Source organism: Nelumbo nucifera, chromosome 1 (assembly GCF_055504915.1).
Source record: "Nelumbo nucifera cultivar China Antique chromosome 1, China Antique-T2T, whole genome shotgun sequence".
NCBI lineage: Eukaryota > Viridiplantae > Streptophyta > Magnoliopsida > Proteales > Nelumbonaceae > Nelumbo > Nelumbo nucifera.
The window spans coordinates 39,526,048-39,551,717 of record NC_142649.1 but is presented as its reverse complement, the minus strand read 5'-3'; the positions used below and the strand labels follow the sequence as shown (position 1 = coordinate 39,551,717).

The 25,670-nt window shown below is 39.9% G+C and overlaps 1 protein-coding gene and 1 pseudogene across 2 annotated transcripts in view; both read left to right on the top strand.

Moving 5' to 3' along the window:
- Nucleotides 1-3,310: 3,310 nt before the first annotated feature.
- LOC148803141 (18S ribosomal RNA) lies at nucleotides 3,311-4,347 on the top strand (annotated as a pseudogene).
- A 17,019-nt stretch (nucleotides 4,348-21,366) lies between these two features.
- Nucleotides 21,367-25,670, top strand: part of LOC104590756 (uncharacterized) — a 58,646-nt gene continuing 54,342 nt past the window's right edge. The window contains exon 1 of one of the 2 annotated variants that reach the window (XM_088896483.1): nucleotides 21,367-21,688. In XM_088896483.1, the coding sequence (XP_088752609.1) occupies nucleotides 21,535-21,688 (154 nt within the window). In that variant the 5' untranslated portion in view covers nucleotides 21,367-21,534. The remainder of the gene's footprint in view (nucleotides 21,689-25,670) is intronic. The other variant, XM_010249501.2, reaches the window with a different exon arrangement.

Sequence of the window (25,670 nt, the reverse complement as noted above, 5' to 3'; positions counted from 1 at the left end):
TTGGCGTCCTAAGTAGGTTTATTTCCTTTTGTTTGGTTTATTCCTCGCTCTTCTCGTGTAGGTGAACTCCACTACGACCCTGAGATTGAGAACACAGTTCGCTGCTTGAGGAAAGAAGCCAAGCAGCGTCGTAACCAATCAGCATCACTCCCAACTTCCGGGGTGAAGTCGGCTGCAAAAATTGTTGAGCCATCCAACCATCCTGAAGAAGAAGTCATGGCCAATAATGAAGAGAGAACCCTTAGAGAGCTACCCGCACCGGATCTGCACCAACAACCTCTCTGCATCGAATATGCAAATCTAGCGGTACCCTTCGAACTCAAATCTGGTCTTATACACTTACTCCCTACTTTTCATTGACTTACAACTGAAGACCCTCACAAACACCTGAAAGAATTCCATGTAGTATGCTCAAGCATGAAGCCTCAAGGTGTAACCGAGGAACAGATCAAACTGCACGCCTTTCCTTTTTCATTAGCTGATAAAGCTAAGGATTGGATTTACTACCTACCCTCCGGTTCCATCACCACATGGAATGATATGAAAAGGCAATTCCTTGAGAAGTTCTTCCCTACTTCCCGAGCTGCTAACATCAGAAAGGAGATCTGTGGTATAAGACAATTCAATGGGGAAACTCTCTACGAATACTGGGAGAGATTCAATCAACTATGTGCCAGCTGTCCGCAACATCAAATTCCAGACCAGCTCCTTATCCAATATTTTTATGAAGGGTTACTACCAATGGATAGGAGTATGATCGATGCAGCAAGCGGAGGAGTGTTGGTGAACAAAACTCCTACACAAGCAAGAGAATTGATCTCAAACATGGCAGCCAACTCTCAACAGTTCAGCTATAGGCTCAACCCTCTAGCAACCCATGCTAACGAGGTAAACATCTCCTCCCTAGAACAAAAAATTGCAAGCCTGACCTCTCTTGTCTGTCAAATGGCCATAGGTAATACACAAATGGTGAAGGCTTGCGGGATTTGTTCAACTTCAGGACATCCAACTGACATGTTCCCTACGCTTCAAGATGAACCTTACGAACAAGCTAATGCTGTTGGAGGATTCCCGCAAAAGAGATACAATCCCTACTCGAATACCTACAATGAAGGATAGGGATCATCCCAACCTTAACTATGGAACCAAGCCCTTCGGCTTCCAACATCAGCATCAAGCTAGGCCGCCAGTTCCACCATATTTATCCTCTTCCAATCCAGATATGTCTCTCGATGAAATTGTAAAAGCCCTTGCAACTAAAACTCAACAATTTCAACAGGAGATGAGGACAAGCATCCGAAACCTGGAGAATCAGGTCAGCCAGTTAGCAACGGCTATGAGTCGAATGGAATCCCAATCATCAGGGAGGCTGCCTTCCCAGACCACGACCAACCCGTAACAGAATGCTAGCGCTATCACATTAAGAAGTGGGAAAGAGCTGAATGAACCCAATCAAGAAGCATCCAAGGATACAACCAAAAAGGAGACACCATCTCCCCAAACAGATTCAAGCGAAAATCCACCTCAAGCCATGGTCATCGCTCCACCTTTTCCTAGCCGATTCACGAGATCCAAGGAGGAGGAGCAAGACAAAAACATTCTCGAGACATTCTGCAAAGTTGAGGTAAACATCCCCCTCCTTGATGCAATTAAGCAAGTACCCCGCTATGCCAAATTCCTCAAGGAGTTGTGCACTACTAAGAAAAGGTTGAAAGGCGATGAGAAAGTCCATATAGGAGAAAATGTTTCAGCCATTCTCCAGAAAAGACTACCCCCTAAATGCAAGGGTCCAAGTATGTTCACCATTCCCTGTAAAATAGGAAATGTCCAAATCGAAAAAGCTATGCTAGACCTAGGAGCTTCGATAAATGTCATGTCCCATTCTATTTACACAACCATGAATCCTTGACCATTAAAAGAAACAGGCGTGATATTACAGCTTGCTGATCGATCTACTACATACCCGAAGTAATATCATTAATTAGCTTTGCTGTTTTAGAGGGTGGGAAATATTTAGCCAAAAACTTTTGGGTTAGATCATTCCAAGTGGTGATACTTCCTGCAGGGAGTGAGTTAAGCCAATCTTTAGCTCTATCACGCAATGAAAAAGGAAATAATCTAAGCCTAATAGCATCATCACTAACTACATTATGTTTAAATGTATCACATATTTCTAAGAAGTTAACAATGTGTGCATTAGGGTCATCACTTGGTAACCCACTAAACTGAATACTTGTTTGGATCATCTGAATTATTGCAGGCTTGATTTCGAAATTGTTGGCATAAATGGTCGGCTTGCAAATGCTAGAGGTCGCCTCATCAATGGTTGGACAAGCATAGTCCAAGAGGGTGCAATTTGCTTCGGCCATTTCTTCCCCAATTTCTGTTGTTGGTTCGCCAATATCAACCTCCTCTCTTGTTCTACCTCTGTTGGCTCTTTGCAACAAGCGAAAGGTCCCCTCTATTTCAGGATCGAATTCTGCTAGTTCCTCTCTTCTAGTGTGTGTCATGCACTAGTAAATCTAAACAAAGCAAGAATTCGAACAAACTAAAAAAAGGTAAACAAAATAAAATAATAAAAACAGAAATAAAAATCCAAATTAATCAAGGTTAACAAGTTCTAATATTATTTTAGGATTAAATCCCCGGCAACGGTGCCAAAAACTTGATAGTTATAAACATAACCCTAGCAAATGTACTAGTTATCAAGTAGTATAAAAATATCGTTCCTACGGGGATTTAACAAAATAAGTATTAGAACCACTATCTTCCCAAATTATGTGGATAATCGAAATTCAGATTGGAGCAAGAACTAGTGAAAATAAAAACTAGAAAAAGAAAATAGAAGCAAGGGTGATCACTAACCGAATATGCAATGGATGAAATCGCTAGGGCTTTTGGTCCACCTAACCAATGTAATGAATATTAATGGATTTGATTAACCAAGATTACTTGTCATTCTCATAAGCTGAGGTCTTTCCAATTTTATTTAATATTCTCTCTCGAGATATACTAAAACTACGCCCATCAGGTAACCCTTCGATCTCTCGAGTAGAGCTTTCAAGATGGAAGTGCATTAAATCCAAGAAAAACCATTAAATTCAGATGAATCATGTATATATATCTCTATATACCATTCAATTCACACTATGAACTATTCAGTCGATTATGTGAATTCCTCTCTCGATTCATTCACATAACCCAAATCAATTAAGAGGTGGCCAAGCTCTTAATTGCATTAAGCACAATAATTCATAGACTATATGGAAATCACAATCTTGGATAAATCAAAAAGAAAAATATATTCATTAACCTGGTTAGGCTTTCCACAGCCCTAGCAAGAAACAAATCAGTTCATGATAAAAGAAATAAAGCAAACAAAGGGAAAGAAAGAACTCTTGAATTCGCCCATGGTGCTGAGATCTCCTCTACTTGCCGCCACCTTCTTCTTGAGGTTTCTTGAATTCTTGATCACTTTCCCCAAGTTTCTTGATTTGTTTTCTCCTTTCTTGATTGATTGATCCTTTGCTTCTTGATTCAATCCAGAGATCAGATACCATCCTAGTCTCAACCATAAATGATGCCGACCAGGGATCGGTGGATGTTGCTTTTAGGACTCCGCCGGCACCATATGAGAAATCAAAGTCTTTGGATTCCGGGGGAGTATGGTCGCAAGGCTGAAACTTAAAGGAATTGACGGAAGGGCACCACCAGGAGTGGAGCCTGTGGCTTAATTTGAATCAATATGGGGAAACTTACCAGGTCCAGACATAGTAAGGATTGACAGACTGAGAGCTCTTTCTTGATTCTATGGGTGGTGGTGCATGGCCGTTCTTAGTTGGTGGAGCGACTTCTCTGGTTAATTCCATTAACGAACGAGACCTCAGCCTACTAACTAGCTATGCAGAGGCAACCTCCGAGGCCAGCTTCTTAGAGGGACTATGGTCGTTTAGGCCACGGAAGTTTGAGGCAATAACATGTCTGTGATGCCGATAGAAGTTCTGGGCCGCACAAGCGCTACACTGATGTATTCAACGAGTCTATAGCCTTGGCTGACAGGCCCGGGTAATCTTTGAAAATTTCATCATGATGGGGATAGATCATTGCAATTGTTGGTCTTCAACGAGGAATTCCTAGTAAGCGCGAGTCATCAGCTCGCGTTGACTAGGTCCCTGCCCTTTGTACACACCGCCCATCGCTCCTACCGACTGAATGGTCCGGTGAAGTGTTCGGATCACGGCGACGTGGGCGGTTCACCGCTCGCAACGTCGCGAGAAGTGTTAGACAGTTGTCTGCCCTTAGCTCCAATCAGAATAATGTACATTATGAATTTATTGTATATGAATAAAGTACATATTTGATTCATGTTCTTGTGGTGTGTTTCTATGCAAAACCCTTAAACTGGACATTTAATGAGACTCGTGTTAGTTTAGAATGTTCACAGCAAGTGGATTGGTCTGGGGAGACCTATCCGGATAAGGATGACACTGATGTGCCACCAAGTCGGTTGGGGTGGCCTATCTCAGCCGCCAGGGTGAGACCCTAGGCACATGTAGTGTAGAATTAATTGAATCTTTGAACCGGACCAGATTTCCAGTATTGCCCTGGACCTTGTAGATTGATGGGAAAAACTAGAAAGTTACACCCGACCCCAAGACTCGATTATGATACTGCACTAGGTGTCGGATGGGGCGGTCTTTGATGTACCAATCAATGAGATCCTTAGCGGGGGTCAAAACCTGGGTATGTTGGGACAGTCTAAGAATTCATCTAAGTGGGTGATCATAGTGACAAGATCAACCCCTTTGTCGGACAAAGGTAATGATCGGGATGCACTCTCTCTGATGGAAACCAAGACTGCCGACAGCCGATTTCAATCATTTAGATTTGTTTTGCAAAATATATTTTGTATGAGATAAAAAAGTATATATATGTTATGGTTTCGAAATGTTTGCAAAAGGTTTTAATTCCCAAGATCCATATAAGCAAAGAGTGCAACACTGTTCCTTGTAGCCAAGGGAGAGGTCCTCTCTTGTCGAGCAGTGTTTGATCATTATGGGCTGAGAGGTTAAGTGTAAGACCATAAAGGGTAATACCTGATGGGATAATCTTGCATCTTCCCACAGTCCCTCGGTGTTACAAGGTGGCTTGGCCCAGGGACCACTTAGGGTAAGTGTTGGGCCCATAGAGCCCATGTGATGGGTTTCAGGGGTTATACTATCCATAACAGCGTATTCAGCCAGGCCTTGTAACAAAGGCTGGGCTGAACCCATGTGGCTGATGTGTAGATCAATGTTTGGGTCCCACACCATACAAGGAAACCCAACTGGGCAGCTGTTAGGAAGGCTTAGTGAGCACATAACCTTGATGGGCCTAAAGCCCATTTCGAACTGGGCTAATTTAATTAGTTAAATATGGGGCGAATTCTGGGAATGGATTAGCAGATAGGATTGGGTCTTAACCCTATCCACTCAGAGAGTCCAGATCTGAATGTGATTCAGATCTGGAAACCTCCTAATGAGATTAGGATAAGGCTGATCTAATCTGCAGATAAGATAAGGGTTTATCCTTATCACCTAAAGGGATGTCTGGTCCAAATATGATTTGGATCAGTAACTCCTAATGGGATTAGGAGCTGATCCCTTTAAGCTTATAAAAGGAGGAGGTGGTGGCAGTCTTTACAAGATATACATTCACATCCTCTTGCGAACTGAAATCACAGAAAGAAGAATTCAGCAACCCTACAAAATTCTTTCTTGCCACCTCCTTCCTGTTGCCGCCTACCCTGCCAGTTCGGTCTCTAGTTCAATAAGAGAAATGAAGGTTCGATCTTGACATCAGTTCCTTGTGAAGAGACTGATAGGAAGTTGTGCTCACGTGCCATCCTGCTACTTCTTGCGAAGGATTAGGTTCTTGGAGAGAACACTGCTGATTCTGCTCCATCCTACACTGTGCCATTTTCAGTGGGAGCAGTCTTTGGATCCTTCCTTGGGCGTGAACACCTTCGTTGCGAGATATTATTTCTCCGTATCAGGTATAATCCTCTCCTACTGCTTTTGTTCAGATCTGGTTCAGTTTATGGTTCAAGATTGATCCTTGAAAATATGATTTTCTAAAATAAGAAATGTGATTCCCAGTTAAAGGGAGAGAAATATTTTGAAATTCGCCCATCTTATTCTACAAGATTTGGGCGTGCATGCGATGGATCTCTCATCCATTCAGTGGTATCCGAGCCATCATTCAAATCTTGAACCAATTTATTTCAGATCTAAACCTACGCAAATGGGCAGAAGGCGTTCTACCCGATTTGCGCAGATAAGGGTTTTGGGAAATTGTTCCCAAAATTATGGGCGAATAATCTGAAATTAATTTTTATAAATCTGATTATTATTTAGAATTCTTCTTTTTGATTTTCTTGATTTATGGGCTGTTTGTACAAAAGGAGATCGAAATCTTGATTTGCGCAAGGAACCTGCGATTTTGCAGTTTCTAGATAATTTTATTACCTTTGGTCTGTAAAATAATTTTTTTTATTTTTTAGACTGAATGTATAGGTATTCGATCTAATGTAATATTAATAGAAATTAGTATTTCTATTTCTTTTATTTTTGATCGAAGATGGCGGCGTAAGGAAGGAGATTTCGCAGAAGGGAGAATCGCTATCTGCGATTTGCAGTTTATGAAACTGCAAACTGTGATCAAACATTTGTTTTGCAGGATGGATTGTGCGAATAACCCTGTTTGATTGATTCTTGATTTTCTTTTATTAGTATTAAATTTTAGATTATTTTCTTGAATTAAAGATTTAATTAAAGATCAAACCCTAGACCCATTCGAACCAAGATTGGTTCAAATTGTTTGGACCGAATCTAGGGTTCGATCAAGGCTGAATGTCAGCCCTAATTTTTTCCCAAAATGGGCCTGAGGATTGATAATTAATTGAATGCTTAATTCGGCCCAACCTGTAAAGGCCCAGTTTTAAATCGTTAAAACTGCTAAAAGCCCACTTCGCAGATAATGCTATATGGGTCGAACGGATCAACCCTAATTCAGCCCATATACCTAGATAATATTAATGGTTAATATTATGGATTTAAAATGGGCTTCAAATGGTCTTTACAGATATTTAATTGATTGGATCAATTTATCCTTACATGTGATGTATGGATGTGTGATGTGCTACGTACATGGGCCATAAGTGCTTGGCCCATGCTGAATCGATAGTGGCTCTTGCGCACACCATGGCTGAATGCACATCATTGCCATGGTGTCCCTTTTGGTCATTGGATGACCTCCCTTAGTGGTGGGCCCCACACCTCATAGAGAGGTTACGTGCGGAACCCTAACCGATTTGGGCCCACCGAAATAAGGCTTTATGAAAGTTAGTGGGAGCCACTTTGGTTTGACCTAGATCAAACTAGGGCATAATTTACTATTCCCTCCAACTAATATGAGTGCATGTGATAAGGAGATTCATATGATGAACTCTCTAAAGGCCTTCCATCATTAGCATGAGGATGGGTCTTTCAGTAATGAGGAAACGCACCAGAAAATGGGCTATCCATTTGCTGTTGGGCTTGTCTGTGTAATTTATAAGATGATAGGGGCGTGCATCTCCGATCATTACCTTTGTCCGACAAAGGGGCTGATCCGGTCACTATGATCACCCACTCAGATGAATTCTCAGACTGTCCTAACATACCCAGGTTTTGACCCCCGCTAAGGATCTCATTGATTGGTACATCAAAAACAGCCCAATCCGACACCTAGAGCAGTATCATAATCGAATCCCACAGGGAGCTAAACAATAATCTCTTAGCTGAATGGATACTATAATTGAGTGGGAAAATTTAATAACTAAAATTAAAAGAATAAGAAAGCAACTAAACAAACAAGAGAAAATCAGCCTTACCAAATTCTGGTTCAAGGGTTCGGGTTGAATCGATTGGCCATCAATCCTAGGTAAATTTCAGTATTCTTGCAATTCAAGCATTTAACCTTAGATTTATTAGGATAGCCATAATAAACCTTGTGTTTTCCTAATTCAGTTGACTAAACCCAGAATTTGATCAACACTTATCACCACTCAACTAGGTACGATAGCGTTGCATGTTAAAAAATGATAGCATTAAGATTTGTGAAAACAGTTAAACCAAAATAACAATAATTGAGATAGCTACAATTACTGAATCTTGTTCCATCGATTCCTTTAGGTTGAACCATGTTAAAACATTGGTCAAAGGCTGTCACGAACAATTGACCCAAAAAGATATTAACCTAATTGCTACTTGTACCATTATTCGTGACAATTATGGATCACCGAAATCATGGATAGCAGTAGGAAAATCAACATTAATTCAGTTTGTCAAACTAATTAACATCAACATCCAATAAAAATATGCACAAGAATCAATGAATACTTGAATTAGAAAGCAAAAAAATAAATTAACTACAGAACCTCACAATGACACAATCGAACCTCCCCCCGTGAACCAGAAAAATAAGCTTAGCTGCTCATGATCTGCGCAATCTCCATGCTCTGCTTCTCCATGGCTGAACTGTTTTCTTGAGTTTCTTGAGTTTCTTGATTTTCTTGATGATCTCTTAGATCTTGGAGTGAGTGATGCTAGAGCTGGTCCGCCCCCCTCTTTATATAACAGATGGAGAGGGCTGCTTTCCAACTACTTTTAGGAGATTAACTTCAAATTAGAAAGTCCTAATCTGTTTTTGAACTAATCCTATCCTATCTCTTATCTAGTGATCTAATCCAATCTTCTTATCTTGATAAGATTACATTCAAGACTTTAGATCTGATAAGACTCTCTCTCAAGTGGTTACATCAGAATAAACAATCACCTTAGTACCCAATAAATATGAACAGAACTTTTCTAAGGCAAAAACTACAACCAAGAGTTCCTTCTCTGTTGTTGAATAATTGCATTGGGCAGCATCAAGGGTCCTCGAAGCATAATATATTGCATGAGCGGCTCTTCCAACCCTCTATCCTAGAACAGCACCGATGGCATAATTGCTTGCGTCGCACATAATCTCGAAGGGAAGATCCCAATTCGGTGGCTGAATGATTGGGGCTGAAGTCAATGATTCCTTTAGCTTATCAAAGGCTGCCTTGCACCCTTCATCAAAATCAAACATCACATCTTTCTGGAGTAAATTACATAAGGGGCGAGTTATCTTTGAGAAATCCTTGATGAATCTCTGATAGAATCCTGCATGTTCAAGGAAAGAGCGAACTTCCCGAATGTTCGTGGGATAGGGCAGGGATTTGATGACATCTACTTTTGTTTTATCAACTTCGATTCCCTTAGAAGAGACTACATGCCCTAGAATGATGCCCTGGTCGACCATGAAATGGAATTTTTCATAATTCAGTACGAGGTTCTTTTCTATACACCTTTCAAGTACCTTTGTAAGGTTAGCTAAGCATGAATCAAAAGAATCCCCATACACTATGAAATCGTCCATAAATACCTCTATAATGCTTTCCACATAATCTGAAAATATACTAACCATACATCTTTGGAATGTGGCGGAGGCATTGCAGAGACCGAATGGCATGCGCTGATAAGCGAACGTACCAAAGGGGCAGGTGAAGGTAGTCTTTTCTTGGTCCTCAGGTGCAACTGGAATTTGATGAAACCCTGAATAACCATCAAGACAACAGTAATGAGATTTGCCAACTAGTCTTTCAAGCATTTGATCGACAAAAGGGAGCGGGATGTGATCTTTTCGGGTTAACGAATTCAGCTTCCGGTAATCTATACGCACTCACCACCCCCCCCCCCCCCTCAAAGAGTATGTTAAGCTTTTGGGGCTCTGTTAGGAGGAAACATCACTCTTTTGAAAAATCATACTGGGGTTATCTTGAGATGTATGGCTTAGGTTGGTCTTAAACTTGACACGTGGCATTAGTTAGGCTTGAAAAACGATAAAGTTAATAAAAATAAATTTTTCGAGAAAAAATTTAATTTTTATTAATTTTTAATCACTAAAAATTATCAAAAACTGGGAAAAATCTGGAAAAAAAAATAATTTTGGAGGATGGGGGTTGCTTGGAACACCTGCAAAAAAATTTGTGCACCAAAATAAGCTGGTTTCATGCCGAAAAGTATTGATATAAATGGTTTTTCACTAATATTTAATTTCTAGAAAATACAAAAAATTGGCAAAATTTATTTTGTGGAATGGGATTTGCATGAAATCAAAAGGGAACACTCCCACACTACTTTTATGAAAAGATGAGCTAGTTTCATGCAAGAAAGGTGCACAAAGACGAGTTTGGGACTATCAATCAAAGCGGTAACATGGGGTGTGTATGGGTGATATGTTGAAAGAGCAACAACGGTCACAAGTGCATTGTGGGTGTGCACATCCCTTGCACCACGACACACCACATGAGGCACCAATTGCATTGTGGGTGTGCACACCCAGTGCAAAACGATGCAGCATGGGGCGTTGTGTGCAGTGTCAGCACATCCACCACGATGCACACCCACATGCGCCCTGTGTTAATAGTGTAGTAGGGCTGTTTGTAAACTACACACTATGCAAAGGTGGAAGGTGGAATTGGTGCACCTAACACAAGTGGTTGTGTTACAACCCTACACTACACACGGTGGGTGTAGTAGGGTTGTAAACTACTACACGACGTGTTACAGCCGTGTCACTACAATAGTAGGAAGCACTACACGTGTAGTGTTAACACATTTAACACACACCATGGTAGTTTAGTGTTTTCTAATATTGGTTACTGCACGTGGAGGCACCATAGTAACCACTTGCACCATGACACACGATGGTAGTTTAGTGTTTTCTAATATTGGTCACTGCACGTGGAGGCACCATAGTAACCACTTGCACCGTGACACACCACGGGGGCACCACAGCACCCACACGTGGCAGTTCACGCATGCACATGCCCGCACATGCACACGCACGCCCGCACACGCCCGCACATGCATGCCTGCACATGCCCGCTAGCGCCCGCCCGCCCACACACGCCCGCCAGCGCACGCCCACGCAGGCCCGCACTCACACACCCATGTCTGTGCACGCAGCCAGCCCGCTACGCACTGCACATGCACAGCCACACTTACACGCACAATGGCAGGCCACAGGGGCACAGCCTGCTGCCTTTCTTGCCGCCGCCTCATCTGCCAGTTCGATCTCCAGTTAAGTGGGAGAAATCAAGATTGGATCTTGATATCAGTTTCTTGTCAAGGGACTGATAGGAAGTTGTGCTCACGTGTTGTCCTGTTGATTCTTGCGAAAGATCAGGTTCTTGGGAAGAACACTGCTGACTCTGCTCCATCTTGCATTGCGCCATTTTCAGTGGAATCAGTTTTTGGTTCCTTCCTTGGGTGTGAACACCTCCATTGGGAGATATTATTTCTCCGTATCAGGTATATATCGCTCTCCTACTACTTTTGTTCAGATCTGGTTTGGTTCTTGGTTCAAGATTGATCCTTAAAAAATATGATTTTTCTAAAATAGGAAATACGATTCCTAGTAGGATAGAGAGGAATTTTTGAAATTCGCCCATTCTATTCCGCAAGATTCGGGCGTCCATACGATGGATATCTCATCCCTTCAGTAGTATTAGAGCCAGGTTCAAGTCTTGAACCGAATTGGATGAAATCTGAACCTGCGCAAATGGGCAGAAGGCGTTCTACCTGATTTGCGCAGATATAGGGTTTTCTGGAAAATTTGTTTCCAGTTGATGGGCGATTAATCTGAAATTAAACTTTATAAATCTGATTATTATTTAGAATTGTTCTTTATAATTTTCTTGATTTATGGGTTGTTTGTACACCTGGAGATCAAAATCTTGATTGGCGCAAGGAACCTGCGATTTTGCAGTTTCTTGATTATTTTATTACATTTGGTCTGTAAAATAATTTTTTTTTTATTTTTTAGACAGAATGTATAGGCATTTGATCTGATGTAATTATAATAGAAATTAGGTTTTCTATTTATTTTTATTTTGGACCGAAGATGGCGGTGCAAGGAAGGAAATTTCGCAGATGGGAGAATCGCTATCTGCGACTTGCAGTTTATGTAACTGCAAACTGTGATCTAACCTTTGTTTTGCAGGATGGATTGTGCGAACAGCCCTATCTGACTGATTCTTGATTTTCTTTTATCAGCATTTAATTTCTTGAATTAAATCTTTAATTAAAGATTAAACCCTAGACCCATTCGAACCAGATTGGTCCAAACTGGTTGAACCGAATCTAGGGTTCGATCAAGGCTGAATGTTAGCCCTATTTCTCTCACTAATGAGCCTAAGGATTGATAATTAATTGAAAGTTTAATTTGGCCCAACCTGTAAAAGGCCAGTTTTAATCGGTTAAAACTGCTAAAAGCCCACTTCGCAAATAAAGCTATATGGACCAAATTGATCAACCCTAATTTCGGCCCATATACCTAGATAATATTAATGGTTAATAATATGGGCTTTACAGATATTAATTGATTAGTTCAATTCTTCCCTGCATGTGATGTATAGATGTGTGATGTGCTACGTTCATGGGCCATAAGTGCTTGGCCCATGCTGATTCGATAGTGGCTCTTGCGCACACCATGGCAGAATGCACATCATTGCCTTGGTGTCCCTGCTAGTCATTGGATGACCTCCCTTAGTGGTGGGCCCCACACCTCCTGAAGAGGATACGTGCGGAACCCTAGCCGATTTGGGCCCACCGAAATCTGACTTTATGAAAGTCAGTGGGAGCCACTTTGGTTTGACCTAAATCAAACTAGGGCGTAGTCATTCGTTCCCTCCAGCAAATATGAGTGCATGTGATAGGGAGATTCATATGATGAACTCTCTAAAGGCCTTCATCATTAGCATAAGGATGGGTCCTTCAATAATGAGGAAACGCACCAGAAAATGGGCTATCCATTTGCTGTTGGGCATGTCCGAGTGTTTCAAAAGATGATAGGGGCATCACAGACCGATGTGGAAGGGGCTTCACCAGAAAATGGGAACTCTTTCACGGTACCTTGGCGTTCACGAATATGATGGTGAGCACTCACTGGACAGAAAGGTTTACCTGAAAACGGCTGTGAACCTTGTCTGGCAGAGGCTAAAGGGAAAACTCATATGATGAGTGGATATGATCCTTCACAGAAAGGTGGTGGGTTTTGTAGTTGAAACAATTGGCTCCATGCACCCTATGTGGTTTCCCACATTTCCAGAGACAAGTCGTTGTCTCCGTCACTAAGATGGGAGGAAAATCTCAGAGATGAACAAATGGGAATGGAGCATAGATTAAATGCCATATCTATGTAATGAACATGAATCAAATTAGGTTGTGGACTAATGTTTGTTGTTTTACCAGAAAATGGCAAACGGACAATTTGCAAAGCTTCTTGACGACAACAAGCTTAAGGGCCTGAACTATGTCGATTGGTACCATAACCTCATGCTGGTCCTAACATCTGAAAAATTGGATAAGGTAGTTAAAAATCTTGCCCCGGAGCATCCAAGCGACAGGGCTTCTGAGGCCAGAAGGAGGGAATTCCAAGATTGGGAGGATAAAAACTCCCTAGCCCGCTGCTATGTCATTGCCTCCCTAGACAATCCGATATAGAGGCAGTTCGATCAGATCGAACTAGCCAATGACATATTTGATAGTTTAAACACAATGTACGAAGAGCAGAATCGTTCTACTCAGCAGAAGGTCTTGAAACAGTTCATGACCGCTCAAATGTCCAAGGGGCAACAGGTTCACGACCATTGTCTTCGGGTGATAGGTTATATCAACGAACTTGAAGCCTTTGGATCTGGGCTAGATCTTGGCACGCAAGTGGATGCCATCCTTAACTCTTTGCCTCCTTCCTTCAACCCGTTCATAATGAATTACAATATGAACAAGCTGAATGTCAGCGTCTAGTAACTCAGCAACATGTTGTAGAGGGCCGAGGATTTAATTAGGAAGGATGAGCCTGTGGCTATGCTTGCTGAAGCTAGCAAATCGGGCAAGAAAAAGAGGAAGGCAAATAGGCCTCAGAAAAAAACTGCCAAACCCAAGAAGCAGAAGAAAGACAGGGCATCGGATGTGTGTCACTTCTGCAAACAGACCGACCACTAGAAGAGGAATTGTCCTCAGTACCTGGATACCAAGAAAGGTAACTTCGAATCTTGTGTCATAGAAACCAATTTATTGGTGGCTTCTACGTCCTGGTGTATTGACTCCGGGGCTTCAACTCATGCGTGTAACTCACTGTAGGGGTTCAAGGTAAGCAGAATACTGAATGAAGGTGAAGTGACGCACTACTTGGGGACTTCTACAAGTGTTGCAGCTACGGCAATTGGAACCGTAGAGTTATTTTTTAGAGAAGGATCCATTGTACTTAAATATTGTCTTTTTGTGCAAAATTTAAGAAGAAATTTGATTTCTGTCTCAAAACTGTGTGCGGATGGATATTCTTGGGGACTTCTCCAAGGGCTTCGAGTTCGTTAATGTAGCCCATCATCCGAAAACAATGGTCATGAACTTTCTGCCCTTTGGACATCTGTGCGGTCATGAACAGTTTCAGGACCTTCTGTCGAGTAGAACGATTCTGCTCTTTATACATTGTCTTTAGACTGTCCAATATGTCCTTGGCTAGTTCGATCTGATCGAGCTGCCTTTGTATTGAGTTGTCTAGTGAGGCAATGACAAAGCAACGGGCTAGGGAGTTCTTATCCTCCCAATCTTGGTAGTCCCTCCTACGTGCCTAAGAAGCCCTATCACCCGGGCGCTCCGGGGCAGGATTTTTCCCTACCTTATCTAACTTTTCGAAAGTTAGGACTAGCATAAGATTTTTGTACCAGTCGGCATAGTTTGGGCCCTTAAGCTTGTTATCGTCTAGAAGCTTTGCAAATTGACCGTTTGCCATTTTCTGATAAAACAGCAAAGACGTTAGTCCACAACCTTAGTTTGATTCATGTTACCTACATAGATATGGTTTTTAATCTATGTTCCATTCCCATTTGTTCATCTCTGAGATTTCCCTCCTCACTCAGTGACGGAGACGACGAAATGTCTCTGGAAATGTGGGAAATCACATAGGGTGCGTGAGGCCAACTATTTCAGTTGCATAACCCCACCACCTTTCTGTGACGAATCATATCCACTCATCAAATGAGTTTCCCTTTGGCCTCTGTCAGACAAAGTTCAAAACCGTTTTCTGGTAAACCTTTCTGTCCAGTGAGTGCTCACCCATCATATTCAGGTTACGCCAAGGTACCGTAAGAGAGTTCCCATTTTCTAGTGAAGCCCTTCCCACATCGGTCTATGATGCCCCTATCATCTTATGAAACACTCTGACAGATCCAACAGCAAATGGATAGCCCAATTTTATGGTGTGTTTCCTCATTACTGAAGGACCCGTCATTGTGCTAATGACGGAAGGCCTTTAGAGAGTCCATCATATGGATCTCCCTTTCACATGCACTCATATTTGCTAGAGGGAACAAAATTACGCCCTAGTTCTAATTTTAGGTCAAACCAGAGTGGCTCCCACTGACTTTCATCAAATCAGATTTCTGGTGGGGCTTAATCGGCTAGGGTTTCCACACACGTCCCTTTTCAAGTTATGGAGCCCACCAAGTAAGGAGAGGTCATCCAATGACCTTAAGGGACACCATGGCAATGATGTGCATTCAGCCATGGTGTGCGCAAAAGCCACTAACGAGTCATCAAGGGCCAAGTGCTTATGGCCCATAGTCGTAGCACATCCAACATCCAAACATCACATGTAAAAGAAAAATTGATCCAATCAATTAACTGCTGTAAAGCCCATTGAACAGCCCATTTAAAAAATATAACATTAACAATTAATGTCGACTAGGTATATGGGCTGAATCTCAGTTAGCAGTTTGACCCATACAACTTTTCTCACAAGAGTGGGCTTTTGCAGTTTTAACCATTTAAAAATGGGCTTTACAGGTGGGCCGAACTAATCCCTGTAATTGAACATCAGTTTTGGAACAACAAGTGTGGGAAAAATTGGACTGAAAACAGTCCCCTTCGAACCCTAGATTCGGTCCAAACAGTTTTGGTCCAGTCTAGTCCGAAACTGATTTTCAATTCAAGAATTAATTCATGAAAGATCTGAAATTAATAATTTTGATTTTAAACAATCACAAATCAAATATGGACTGTTCGCACCACCTGCAAAACAGAGGTTAATCACAAGGGTTGCAGTTTCACAAACTGCAAATCGCAGAAAGCGATCTCTCCATCTGCAAATCTCAAGTGTTGCCTTCTTCTTCCATCTTCTTCAATCAAGAAAATAATAAAAAAAATAGAAATCCTATTTCTATTAATTAATTACATTCTTGATCAAATCTTATACATCCAGTCTACAAAATAAAATAAAATAAAAAAATTATTTACAGACCGAATTGAATGAATAATAAAAAAAAAGGGTGCACAGACCATCTGCGCCAAATCTGCACTACGATCTCCATGTTCGAACAGTCCATCAAATCAAAATAAATAAAGAACAGTTATAAATAAATTTTGGATTTAACAGAATATAATTTCAGATCAATCGCCCTTAACAATAAACAGTTTCTTGAAATAAAGAAAATAATCTGCGCAAATCTTGGCAGAACAACTTTTGTCCATCTGTGCAGGTTCCGATCTGATTTTCTTTTGGTTCAAGATTCGAACCTGTGGCTCTGATACCACTGAAAGAATGGTAGGATCGATCTAATGGACGCCATAAAGGTTGCGGAGTGGGTAGGCGAATTTAAAAAATTTTCCTACCTTCTTCCAACTGGGAATCATATTCCCTAATTTAAGAATACAATATTCAAGAATCCTACTTGAACCATAATCAAACCAAATCTTAACCAAAAGGGAAGGGAGGAATTATACCTGATCCAGAGAAATAGTATCTCCCAAAGTTGGTGTTCACGCTGAAAGATGACACCAAGATCCGCTCTTGCTGAAGATGACACAACTGTATGTGGAACGGAACCAGCAGAGTGCGTCTTACACACTAAATCCTTCGCAAGAATCCACTGACAAATCTGAGCACTAAATATTTTTAGTCTTTTCTACAAGACTGATTTCTTGATTTCTTTCTTCTTCAAAGATCAAATCTTGTAAGAAAGAATGGCGACGGCTGGAAGAGAACTCCTGAGATGAAGATGGCTGAAATTGCTTCTCTTCTTTCTGGAGTGTGTATGAGATCCAATCTCAATTTGTAGGATGATTTCTTGCACAAAACCCTAAGTTCGAAATTTGATTATGATCTCTTTTAGGGTTTCTCCACTTTTCTTCTTGATTAAGAAACCTCCTAATTAGGAGTTATCCCAATCCAAACCAGTATTTGGATAGGGGATGATCTCAATTCTATCTGCAGATTAAGTTAGCTTACTCATGATCTTATCAGAAGGTTACCAGATTCAAATTTGATTTGAATTTGGTCTCCCAGAGTGGATAAGGTTAAAGGCCCAATCCTTTTGCTAACTTTAATCCCAGATCCGCCCCATAGATGGGTGATCATGTCAGCCCAGCTCGAAATGGGCTTTTGGCCCATTAAGTGTTCAGTGCTTAACTAGTTTCCAATCTGCTGCCCAGTTGGACTTCTTTGTATGGCGTGGGACCCAATCATTGATCTACACACCAACCACATGGGTTCGGCCCAGCCTTTATTACAAGGCCCAGCCGAATTCACTAAAAAGTTCAGTGAACCCCTGAACCCATCACATGGACCCTATGGGCCCAACACTTACATTAAGTGGTCCCTGTGCCAAGCCATCTCATAAAAACCCAGGGACTATGGGCAGGTGCAAGATTAGCCCATCAGGTACTATCCTAAATGGTCTTACACTTAACCTCTCAGCCCATAATGATCAAGCACTGCCTAACAAGAGAGGACCTCTCCCTCGGCTGCAAGGAACAGTGCCGCACTCTTTACTCACATGGATCCCAGGAATTAAAACAATTTGCAAACACTTTGAAACCGTACATATATATATTAATTTTGCAAAACAAAATTCCAACGATTGAAATCAACTGCTGGCAGTTTGGTTTCCATCAGAGAGAGTGCATTCCCGATCATTACCTTTGTCCGACAAAGTGGCTGATCCTGTCACTATGATCACCCACTCAGATGAATTCTCAGACTGCCCCAACATGCCCAGGTTTTGACCCCCGCATTGGATCTCACTGATTGGCATATCAAAGACAACCGGATCTGACACCTAGTGAAGTATCATAATCGAGTCTTAGGGGTCAGGTGTAACTTTCCAGTTTTGCCCATCTGTCTCCAAGGTCCAGGGCAATATTGGAAATCTGGTCCGGTTCAAGGATTCAAGTAATCCCATACTGCATGTGCCTTGGGTCTTACCCTGGTGGTCGAGACAGGCCATCCCAACACTTGCAGGATGAATTGTGCAAACTGCAAACTATGATCTAACCTCTGTTTTGCAGGATGAATTGTGCAAACAACCCTATCTGACTGATTCTTGATTTTCTTTTATCAGTATTTAATTTGAGATTAATTTCTTGAATTAAATCTTTTATTAAAGATCAAACCCTAGATCTTTTCGAACCAGATTGGTCCAAACTGGTTGGACCGAATCTAGGGTTCGATCAAGGCTGAATGTCAGCCCTATTTCTCCCACTAATGGGTCTAAGGATTGATAATTAATTAAAAGTTTAATTCGGCCCAACCTGTAAAGGTCCAGTTTTAATCTATTAAAACTGCTAAAAGCCCATTTCGCAAATAAAGCTATATGGACCAAATTGATTAACCCTAATTTCGGCCCATATACCTAGATAATATTAGGGTAAAATACAAAAACCTCCCTTGAAGTTTCTGGCACTTATAAAAGCCTCCCCTATAGTTTCACTTTAGCAAAAACCTCCCCTCTATTTTTGAAAAATTCAACAAATACCTCCCATCAATGACCAAGACAGAAAACATTAAAGAGATGATCATTTTCTCAAAATACCTATTTTACCCTTTTATGAATTAATGTACATATGTTTTTTCCTAGTAAATCAGGGATGCTCTCTACTTCACTCTGCATGGAGAACTCTCTTGATCCCATCCTCATCAAGGGGAAAAAATTGTTGTCTGTGATTGCGGAAGTAGTCCTTGAGTTTCCAAAGGTTCGGTCATCAAGAAAGCGGGCGGTGTGGGAATGATTATTGCCAATGGAGTTTTCAACAGTGAAGGCCACGTCGGTGATGCTCATATGCTCCCAGCTTGTGTTGTCAGTGCCAATGAAGGAGATGTGGTGAAGTCCTACATTTCATCGTCTTCGGTTCTGATAGCCACAATTACATTTGGTGGGACTGTGGTTGGTATCAAGCCCGCACAGGTAGAGGCTTCGTTCTCTGGTCATGGATCTAATAGTTTAACCAATTTGGTTCTACCTAGCTGACCACTAAAATGCCCGTGTTCAACGGCCTTATTCAATTGTGGAACTAGATTAGAATCCATATGGTTGATCTTAGCTACAATCGACTAGCCGGAGCCTCGGCTACCCCCCTGCCCCACAAAAAAAAAAGAAGCAATAAAGGACTGAGAAAGGAGAGAGGGCTATTTTAGTGAAAACTAGGAAGGTTGGAAGGGGAAGTGCACTGCCATTTTGTTGTTGTGCATCGTGAGGAAGAAGATGAATAGTGTTTGAGCAATTATGGATAAAAATAGATGCACATTAATTTGTAAAAGGGTAAAAATAGGTATTTTGAAAAAACGATAATCTCTTTAATGTTTTCCGTCTTGATCATTGACGGAAGGGATGTATTTGTTGAATTTTTCAAAAATATAGGGGAGGTTTTTAGTAAAGTGAAACTATAGGAGAGGTTTTTATGATTGTCAGAAACTTCATGAGAGGTTTTTGTATTTTACCCTTTCCATTAACTCTTTTAATAATCTCTCCTCATTAATTATGCTATTAACTCTCTCCTTCAATAACTCATGGCACTAATATTCATTTCAATTGCATACAACACATTAATTATATTTGCATTAAATTGTAATTATTAGTAAAGATTAATTATATTAAAATTGAGATATTCAATGATATATTGTTACGCTAAATAATCTACTTCCATTCAAAATTATAATCCATTTATATTCCATTTGAAAATAATAAAAATTAATCAACCATAATAAAAATAATTTAGTTAGCTACTTAAATAAAATAAAAATAATTATTAATTATTGTTATTGATAAAAATATTTTTTATTAATATAATAAGAAAAATTTAATTAATAAAAGGAATAAGATAAATAAAAAACTAATATCAATTTAAAACTAATACAAAATTATCAAACAATTATTAGTTTTATAATTAAATTTTATTAATTTAAAACCAACATAAGTTCCACTAAAAATAAAAATTTATATAAATTTCATAAGGAATTAAATTTAATGAAAACTAAATATACTTAAATAAATGCAATTACTAATTTTTTAAAATTAATAAAAAAAATAATTTTAAATATAGCTTAATTATTTTAAAATCAATTTAAATTCCATTTAAAAATAAGAAAAATTATAAAAATCTCTTTGGGTTTTCTAACAATCCTAAGAGGTTCCCACTGTTTTGACCTTAACAAAACCTTCCCTATTGTTTTGACAAAAAATATGCAAATGCCTTTCTTTAGCATTCCAAATAAAAATATTGATGTAATGCATTATTTATACTTCACTTCAGCCTTTTTACCTTATTTTCTCTAAGAAGAGTAAGGAGAATTATTCTTTGAAAGTTACTTGGAAAAATAAATTAGTAAAGGATAAGGTTGAAATTTTAAATTATGTATGGTAATGCATTAACAATGATAAGACTTCAACGTCTTTGTTATCGAAAAGCCAAGGGAAAGGAGATATTTGCACTTTTTTCTCAAAACTATAGGAGAGGCCTTTGTTAGGGTCAAAACACAAGGGTGGTTTATAGAATTGTTTTAAGCGGATGCTTTTTTATAGTTTTACCTAAAAATAATACATAAATAATAAATTAATAAAAAAAGTTATTTTTCAAATTTATCTAAAGAATAAGAAATTGGCAACTTACTAAGGCTCCATTTGAAAGGAATACAAATACAAATATATAAAGGGCAAAACCTCATATTTTATATGGATTTATACTGTATATATTTATATTTGTACTCCTTTCAAATTAAGCCTAAAGTGCAACTTAAATTATGATAGGATAGAGATAACCCCTAAAAATAATACCTTAATACTTGAATTAAAATTAGATGGACACCACTTAATTAGAAATGTAGCTCCATCTTCAATTTTGCCCATAAATAAAGTCCGTACATCGCACGGGTCCTATTCAGAGGAAAGGTAAGTCTCGTTGATCCATGACCACATCCCTGCATAACCCGCCCGAGTTGCACCCAGCGATCTGGGCTCTTTCCCAAATTGAAATTGATTAATTGACTCGTAACAATGGTTCAAGACCGAAGGTCGGACGGGCAACGCAACTGGAGTAATTGAATTTGAGGATTTCCTGGGAGAAAAAGGAAAATGGGTTTGAGGTTTTTGAGATGAAGCACTCTTCAGAGGAGACTCAACCCAAAACATTGAACAGCACAGCGAGAGCAAGAGAGATGGAGAGTCCTCCAGAGAATGATTGCTGCTCCATCTGTCACGACGACTTCAACCTACCTTGCCAAGCCAATTGTTCTCACTGGTTTTGCGGTGCGTTCTTCAACACCAGATGTTTCTTTCTTTGTTCTTTAATTTCGTTGGTCGTGGAGGGTTTTGCTTTATTCTTTACGGGTTTCAGATTTTCAAACATGCTTGATGTATTAGAATGGATTTCACCGATTCTGCTAGGTAATGAAATTTCATGCGTATGGTCTTGCTTCAAGAACAAACATTGGTATCTTGAATAAGTTTCTATGTGCTGTAATCTTTGTTGGATTATTGTTTCAATTGAGGCAAACTAAAGGGTTGGATTTTCAGATGCATTTCTTTCGGGCTTTCTAGGGGCAATTAGGTTAGGTGCCACTGAGATGAAGGTCTCTGTGCATCAGGGAAGGGCTTAAATTCGCATGGTCAGATTCTACATTGCCCTTGATTGAAGGGTTTTCTTTGGATTCAACATCTACTATGCAAAGGAGACTGGAGACCTATGTTTGTATTGGTTTTGTCCGAAAATGCCAAAAAAATGCAATTTTGTTTATAAAGTTTTTTTCATCAGCCAATATTGTTTATAAAGTTGTGAGGTTGCCGGCCTTGATTTTGATTGCTTGGCTTGGATTTTACCAGAAGTGGGCAATGGTGTTTTATTTTAAACGGAAAATTGGACGATCTGTTTGGATATCATGTCAATATGCCCTGATCGATTATATCCCACAATACATGAGTACATAACTTTCACTCTTTCTTATCTAATGTAGAATTAATTTGGCTTCAAAAGACTTGTAATAAGTACATGGACTGCTTTTGTCTAAACAAGCCTAGCTTGAGGGCCAAAACCATAAATCTTCAAAATTATTTAAAAGTTTCTTGTTTTTCTTTGAAAGGTTTTGTTCAATGGGGTCAGTTTGAAAACTTTATTTTTAATAGGTAACTGCGCCATTGCCATTCTCCCAACCTGTAGGTGGTGTAGATTCCCGTGGGTCTGAGAAGGAAGATGTGGAAGTAGAGAGATAAGTGGAAGAGAGGTTAGGGGTCAGAGAGGAGGCTGATGGGATTTGGAATCTGGTTTGCTCTGAGTTCGAGGAGCTTAAGGAGAGGGAGCTGGAATCAGAAGAGAGGGATAAGCTGATAGATCTAGGCCAGGAGGAAGAAATGATTTCTAGGGATAAGGAGAGTGGGGAAATAGGGAAAGAAGAGAACTGGCAAAAGGCCTACCGCAGGAAGAGTGAGGAAAAGAAGAAAAAGAGAAAGAAGAAGAGATCAGAAGTGGAGAGATTGAAGTCAGACATTGAGGGGGACTTCATGTTCAGTGGCAGAGGTGAAAGAAGGAAACTCAAGTCTAAGGAATTTGCAATATAACAAGGGTTGCATCCTAAATACAATTATGGAGCTGATTAGTTGGAATGTTAGAGGCATGGGGAGTGAGAGGAAAGGAAGAGTTATTAAAGACATACTTAGAAGGGAGAATCTAGATATTTTCTTGTTACAAGAAACAAAACTCTTCAAGATGGATAGGTTCTGGATCAGAAGTATTTGGGGTTCAAGAGGAATTGGATAGTCCTGTAGTCCTTGTGGTGCCTCAGGGGGAATTGTGACCATGTGGAAGGACGAAGTGGTGGAGGCTGTAGAGGAACTGATTGGTAGTTTCTCGATTTCTTTGAAGTTTAAAAACACGAGAGATAGATTTACTTGGATTCTCACCAATGTCTATGGACCAAATAGATATCAAGAAAGGAATGATATGTGGGAGGAATTGTTTGATGTTAGGGGTTTATGGGAAGGACCTTGGTGTGTGGCAGGGGATTTCGATGTGATAAGATTCTCAAATGAATCTAGTAAACCAAAACCAACGGGTGACCTCCAGTATGAGGAAGTTCAATGACTTCATAGATTCATGTGAGTTGAAGGAACTCCCTCTCTCAAGCTAGATTAATTTGGCCCAATCTTCAAGAAGTTCCCTATTGCTCAAAACTGGATAGGTTTCTGTTTAATGAAGAATGGGAAAACTACAAGGAGAACCTAGTATCTAGGACTTTACCTAGAGTCGCATCAGACCATTTCCCTATGAAGTTAGGTCCTGAAACTTTCTTAAGTGGTCCTACCTCATTTAGATTTGGAAACATGTGGCTCGCCCACCTAGACTTTGCAAGGAAAGTAAAAACTTGGTGGAAGGAGGATGTGGGTGATGTGTGATGTGAGATGGAAAGTAAAAACTTCGCTTGCTCACCGAAGCTCCGAGAACCCCCTATTTGCTAATGTTGTTCATTCATTCATTGCAATAAAATATCTTCTTAAAAGGTAATGAAAGTTATAAAGTCATTATTTTTTATGTGAGAAATAAGAATTTCAGACCCTAACATAGACTTGTTCGGGCTTGCCTCGAGGGGCGTGGTACAAAGGCAACTCATAGAATCAAGAATGCAATATGTTTTACGTCACATTAGCTACTTGAAGCAATGCAATTAAGGAAAAAAAGAGGTTGTGGGTTTTAAATGCTTGAAAATGCTTTATATGTTTGCTTTTATTATTAAAATTTCATTTGAATACGCTTTAAATGTTATGTTTATGTATTTTAATTTTAGATAACAGGTTTTTTAAAACTTTTATTTTAAAATTTAAGTTTATATTTTTATTAACATTATGTTTAATATTTTTGATTTTTGTTGCATTTTAATTTTTTTTGAATTTTCTGACTTTTTTTTTGATTTTTTTAGCTTTTTTTTCTTTTTTTTTTGTAACTTTGCACCTTTCTTAAAAAGGCACGTGCCTCGCCTTGTGCTTTGCGCCTCAGGCGCAAATTGGCCCTTGCACTTTTAAAACACTGGTTCTTCCATAAGGGAAAGGACAAATGCTATATGGCTACCCCCACCTGAAAACTATGTGAAGTTGAATTTTGATGGGAGCAGCAGGGGGAATCCAGGACCTGCTGGTATATGAGGGGTTGTGAGAGACATGGATGGAAAACTGTTAGCCTTGTTTTCTGGCCCAGTGGGGGGATTGGGGACTCTCTCAAGGCAGAATTGCTTTCTGTCTGACAAGGACCACAAATTGACAATGAACTGGACATAACCAACTTGGTGATTGAAGGGGACTCAAAACTGGTGGTGGGTTGGTTAAACGATCTAGATTCTGTAATATGGTGCTACAGGGATGAGATAAAAAGGTTTTTATGGATCACCAAGGATATGAACTTGAAGATAGAATGGGTGAGGAGATCGGCAAATGGGTTAGCTGATACTCTAGCCAAGCATGGGGTGAATAGACAATCTTTGTTTTGGGCTCACCTGTAATATTCTTGTTATATTTTCTGTTCTGTTTTGTTTATAGAGAGGTAGCATCTCGTGCCTCTCTAAGGGATGCTTGTAATGCTTATACCTTCAGAATTAATAAAATCTATTATCATTTATCAAAAAAAAAAAAAGGTAACTGAATGACTTTATTGCATTAAACAATTAATGGAATATGTAAAAGAAACATGCAACCCTTTTATAGGCTAGACTAATCCCATCTATCCATTTTCTTTATCTAAGTGTTACATTTCACTCCAAAATAATTTCTGCCTATAAACCCCTACCTTTGCCAGCATATCATCCATCCCATTTACTGACCTTTGACCCGCTGAAAATAAACCTCTTTCCATCATCCTTCATTTGATCTCCTTGATAACTGATCTGTGTTGCCACATAGTCTGGATGTTACTGTGAAGCCAGCTGAGCACCACATTGTAGTCTCCCTTGATCACTAGTTTCCTGACATTCATAGAGTTTTCCATCTTCAGTGTGTCAAAATAGCCAGTAACTTTGCCCTTAATGAATTCTCTACTCCAATTGGCTCCAAGAACATTGCTTTGATTCAACCATTTCTATTGCTAAACACCCCTCCCACTCCTGAGTGGCCTAGATTGCTAATGTTGCTTCTGTCAAAATTAAGATTGGTAAAGTCACAACTCACGACTTGGAGGCATCCATTGAATATGGCATAGCCTTCTATTGGTTGAGGTGCTCGCTACCACACTCCAAGATCTTTTTTTTTTTTT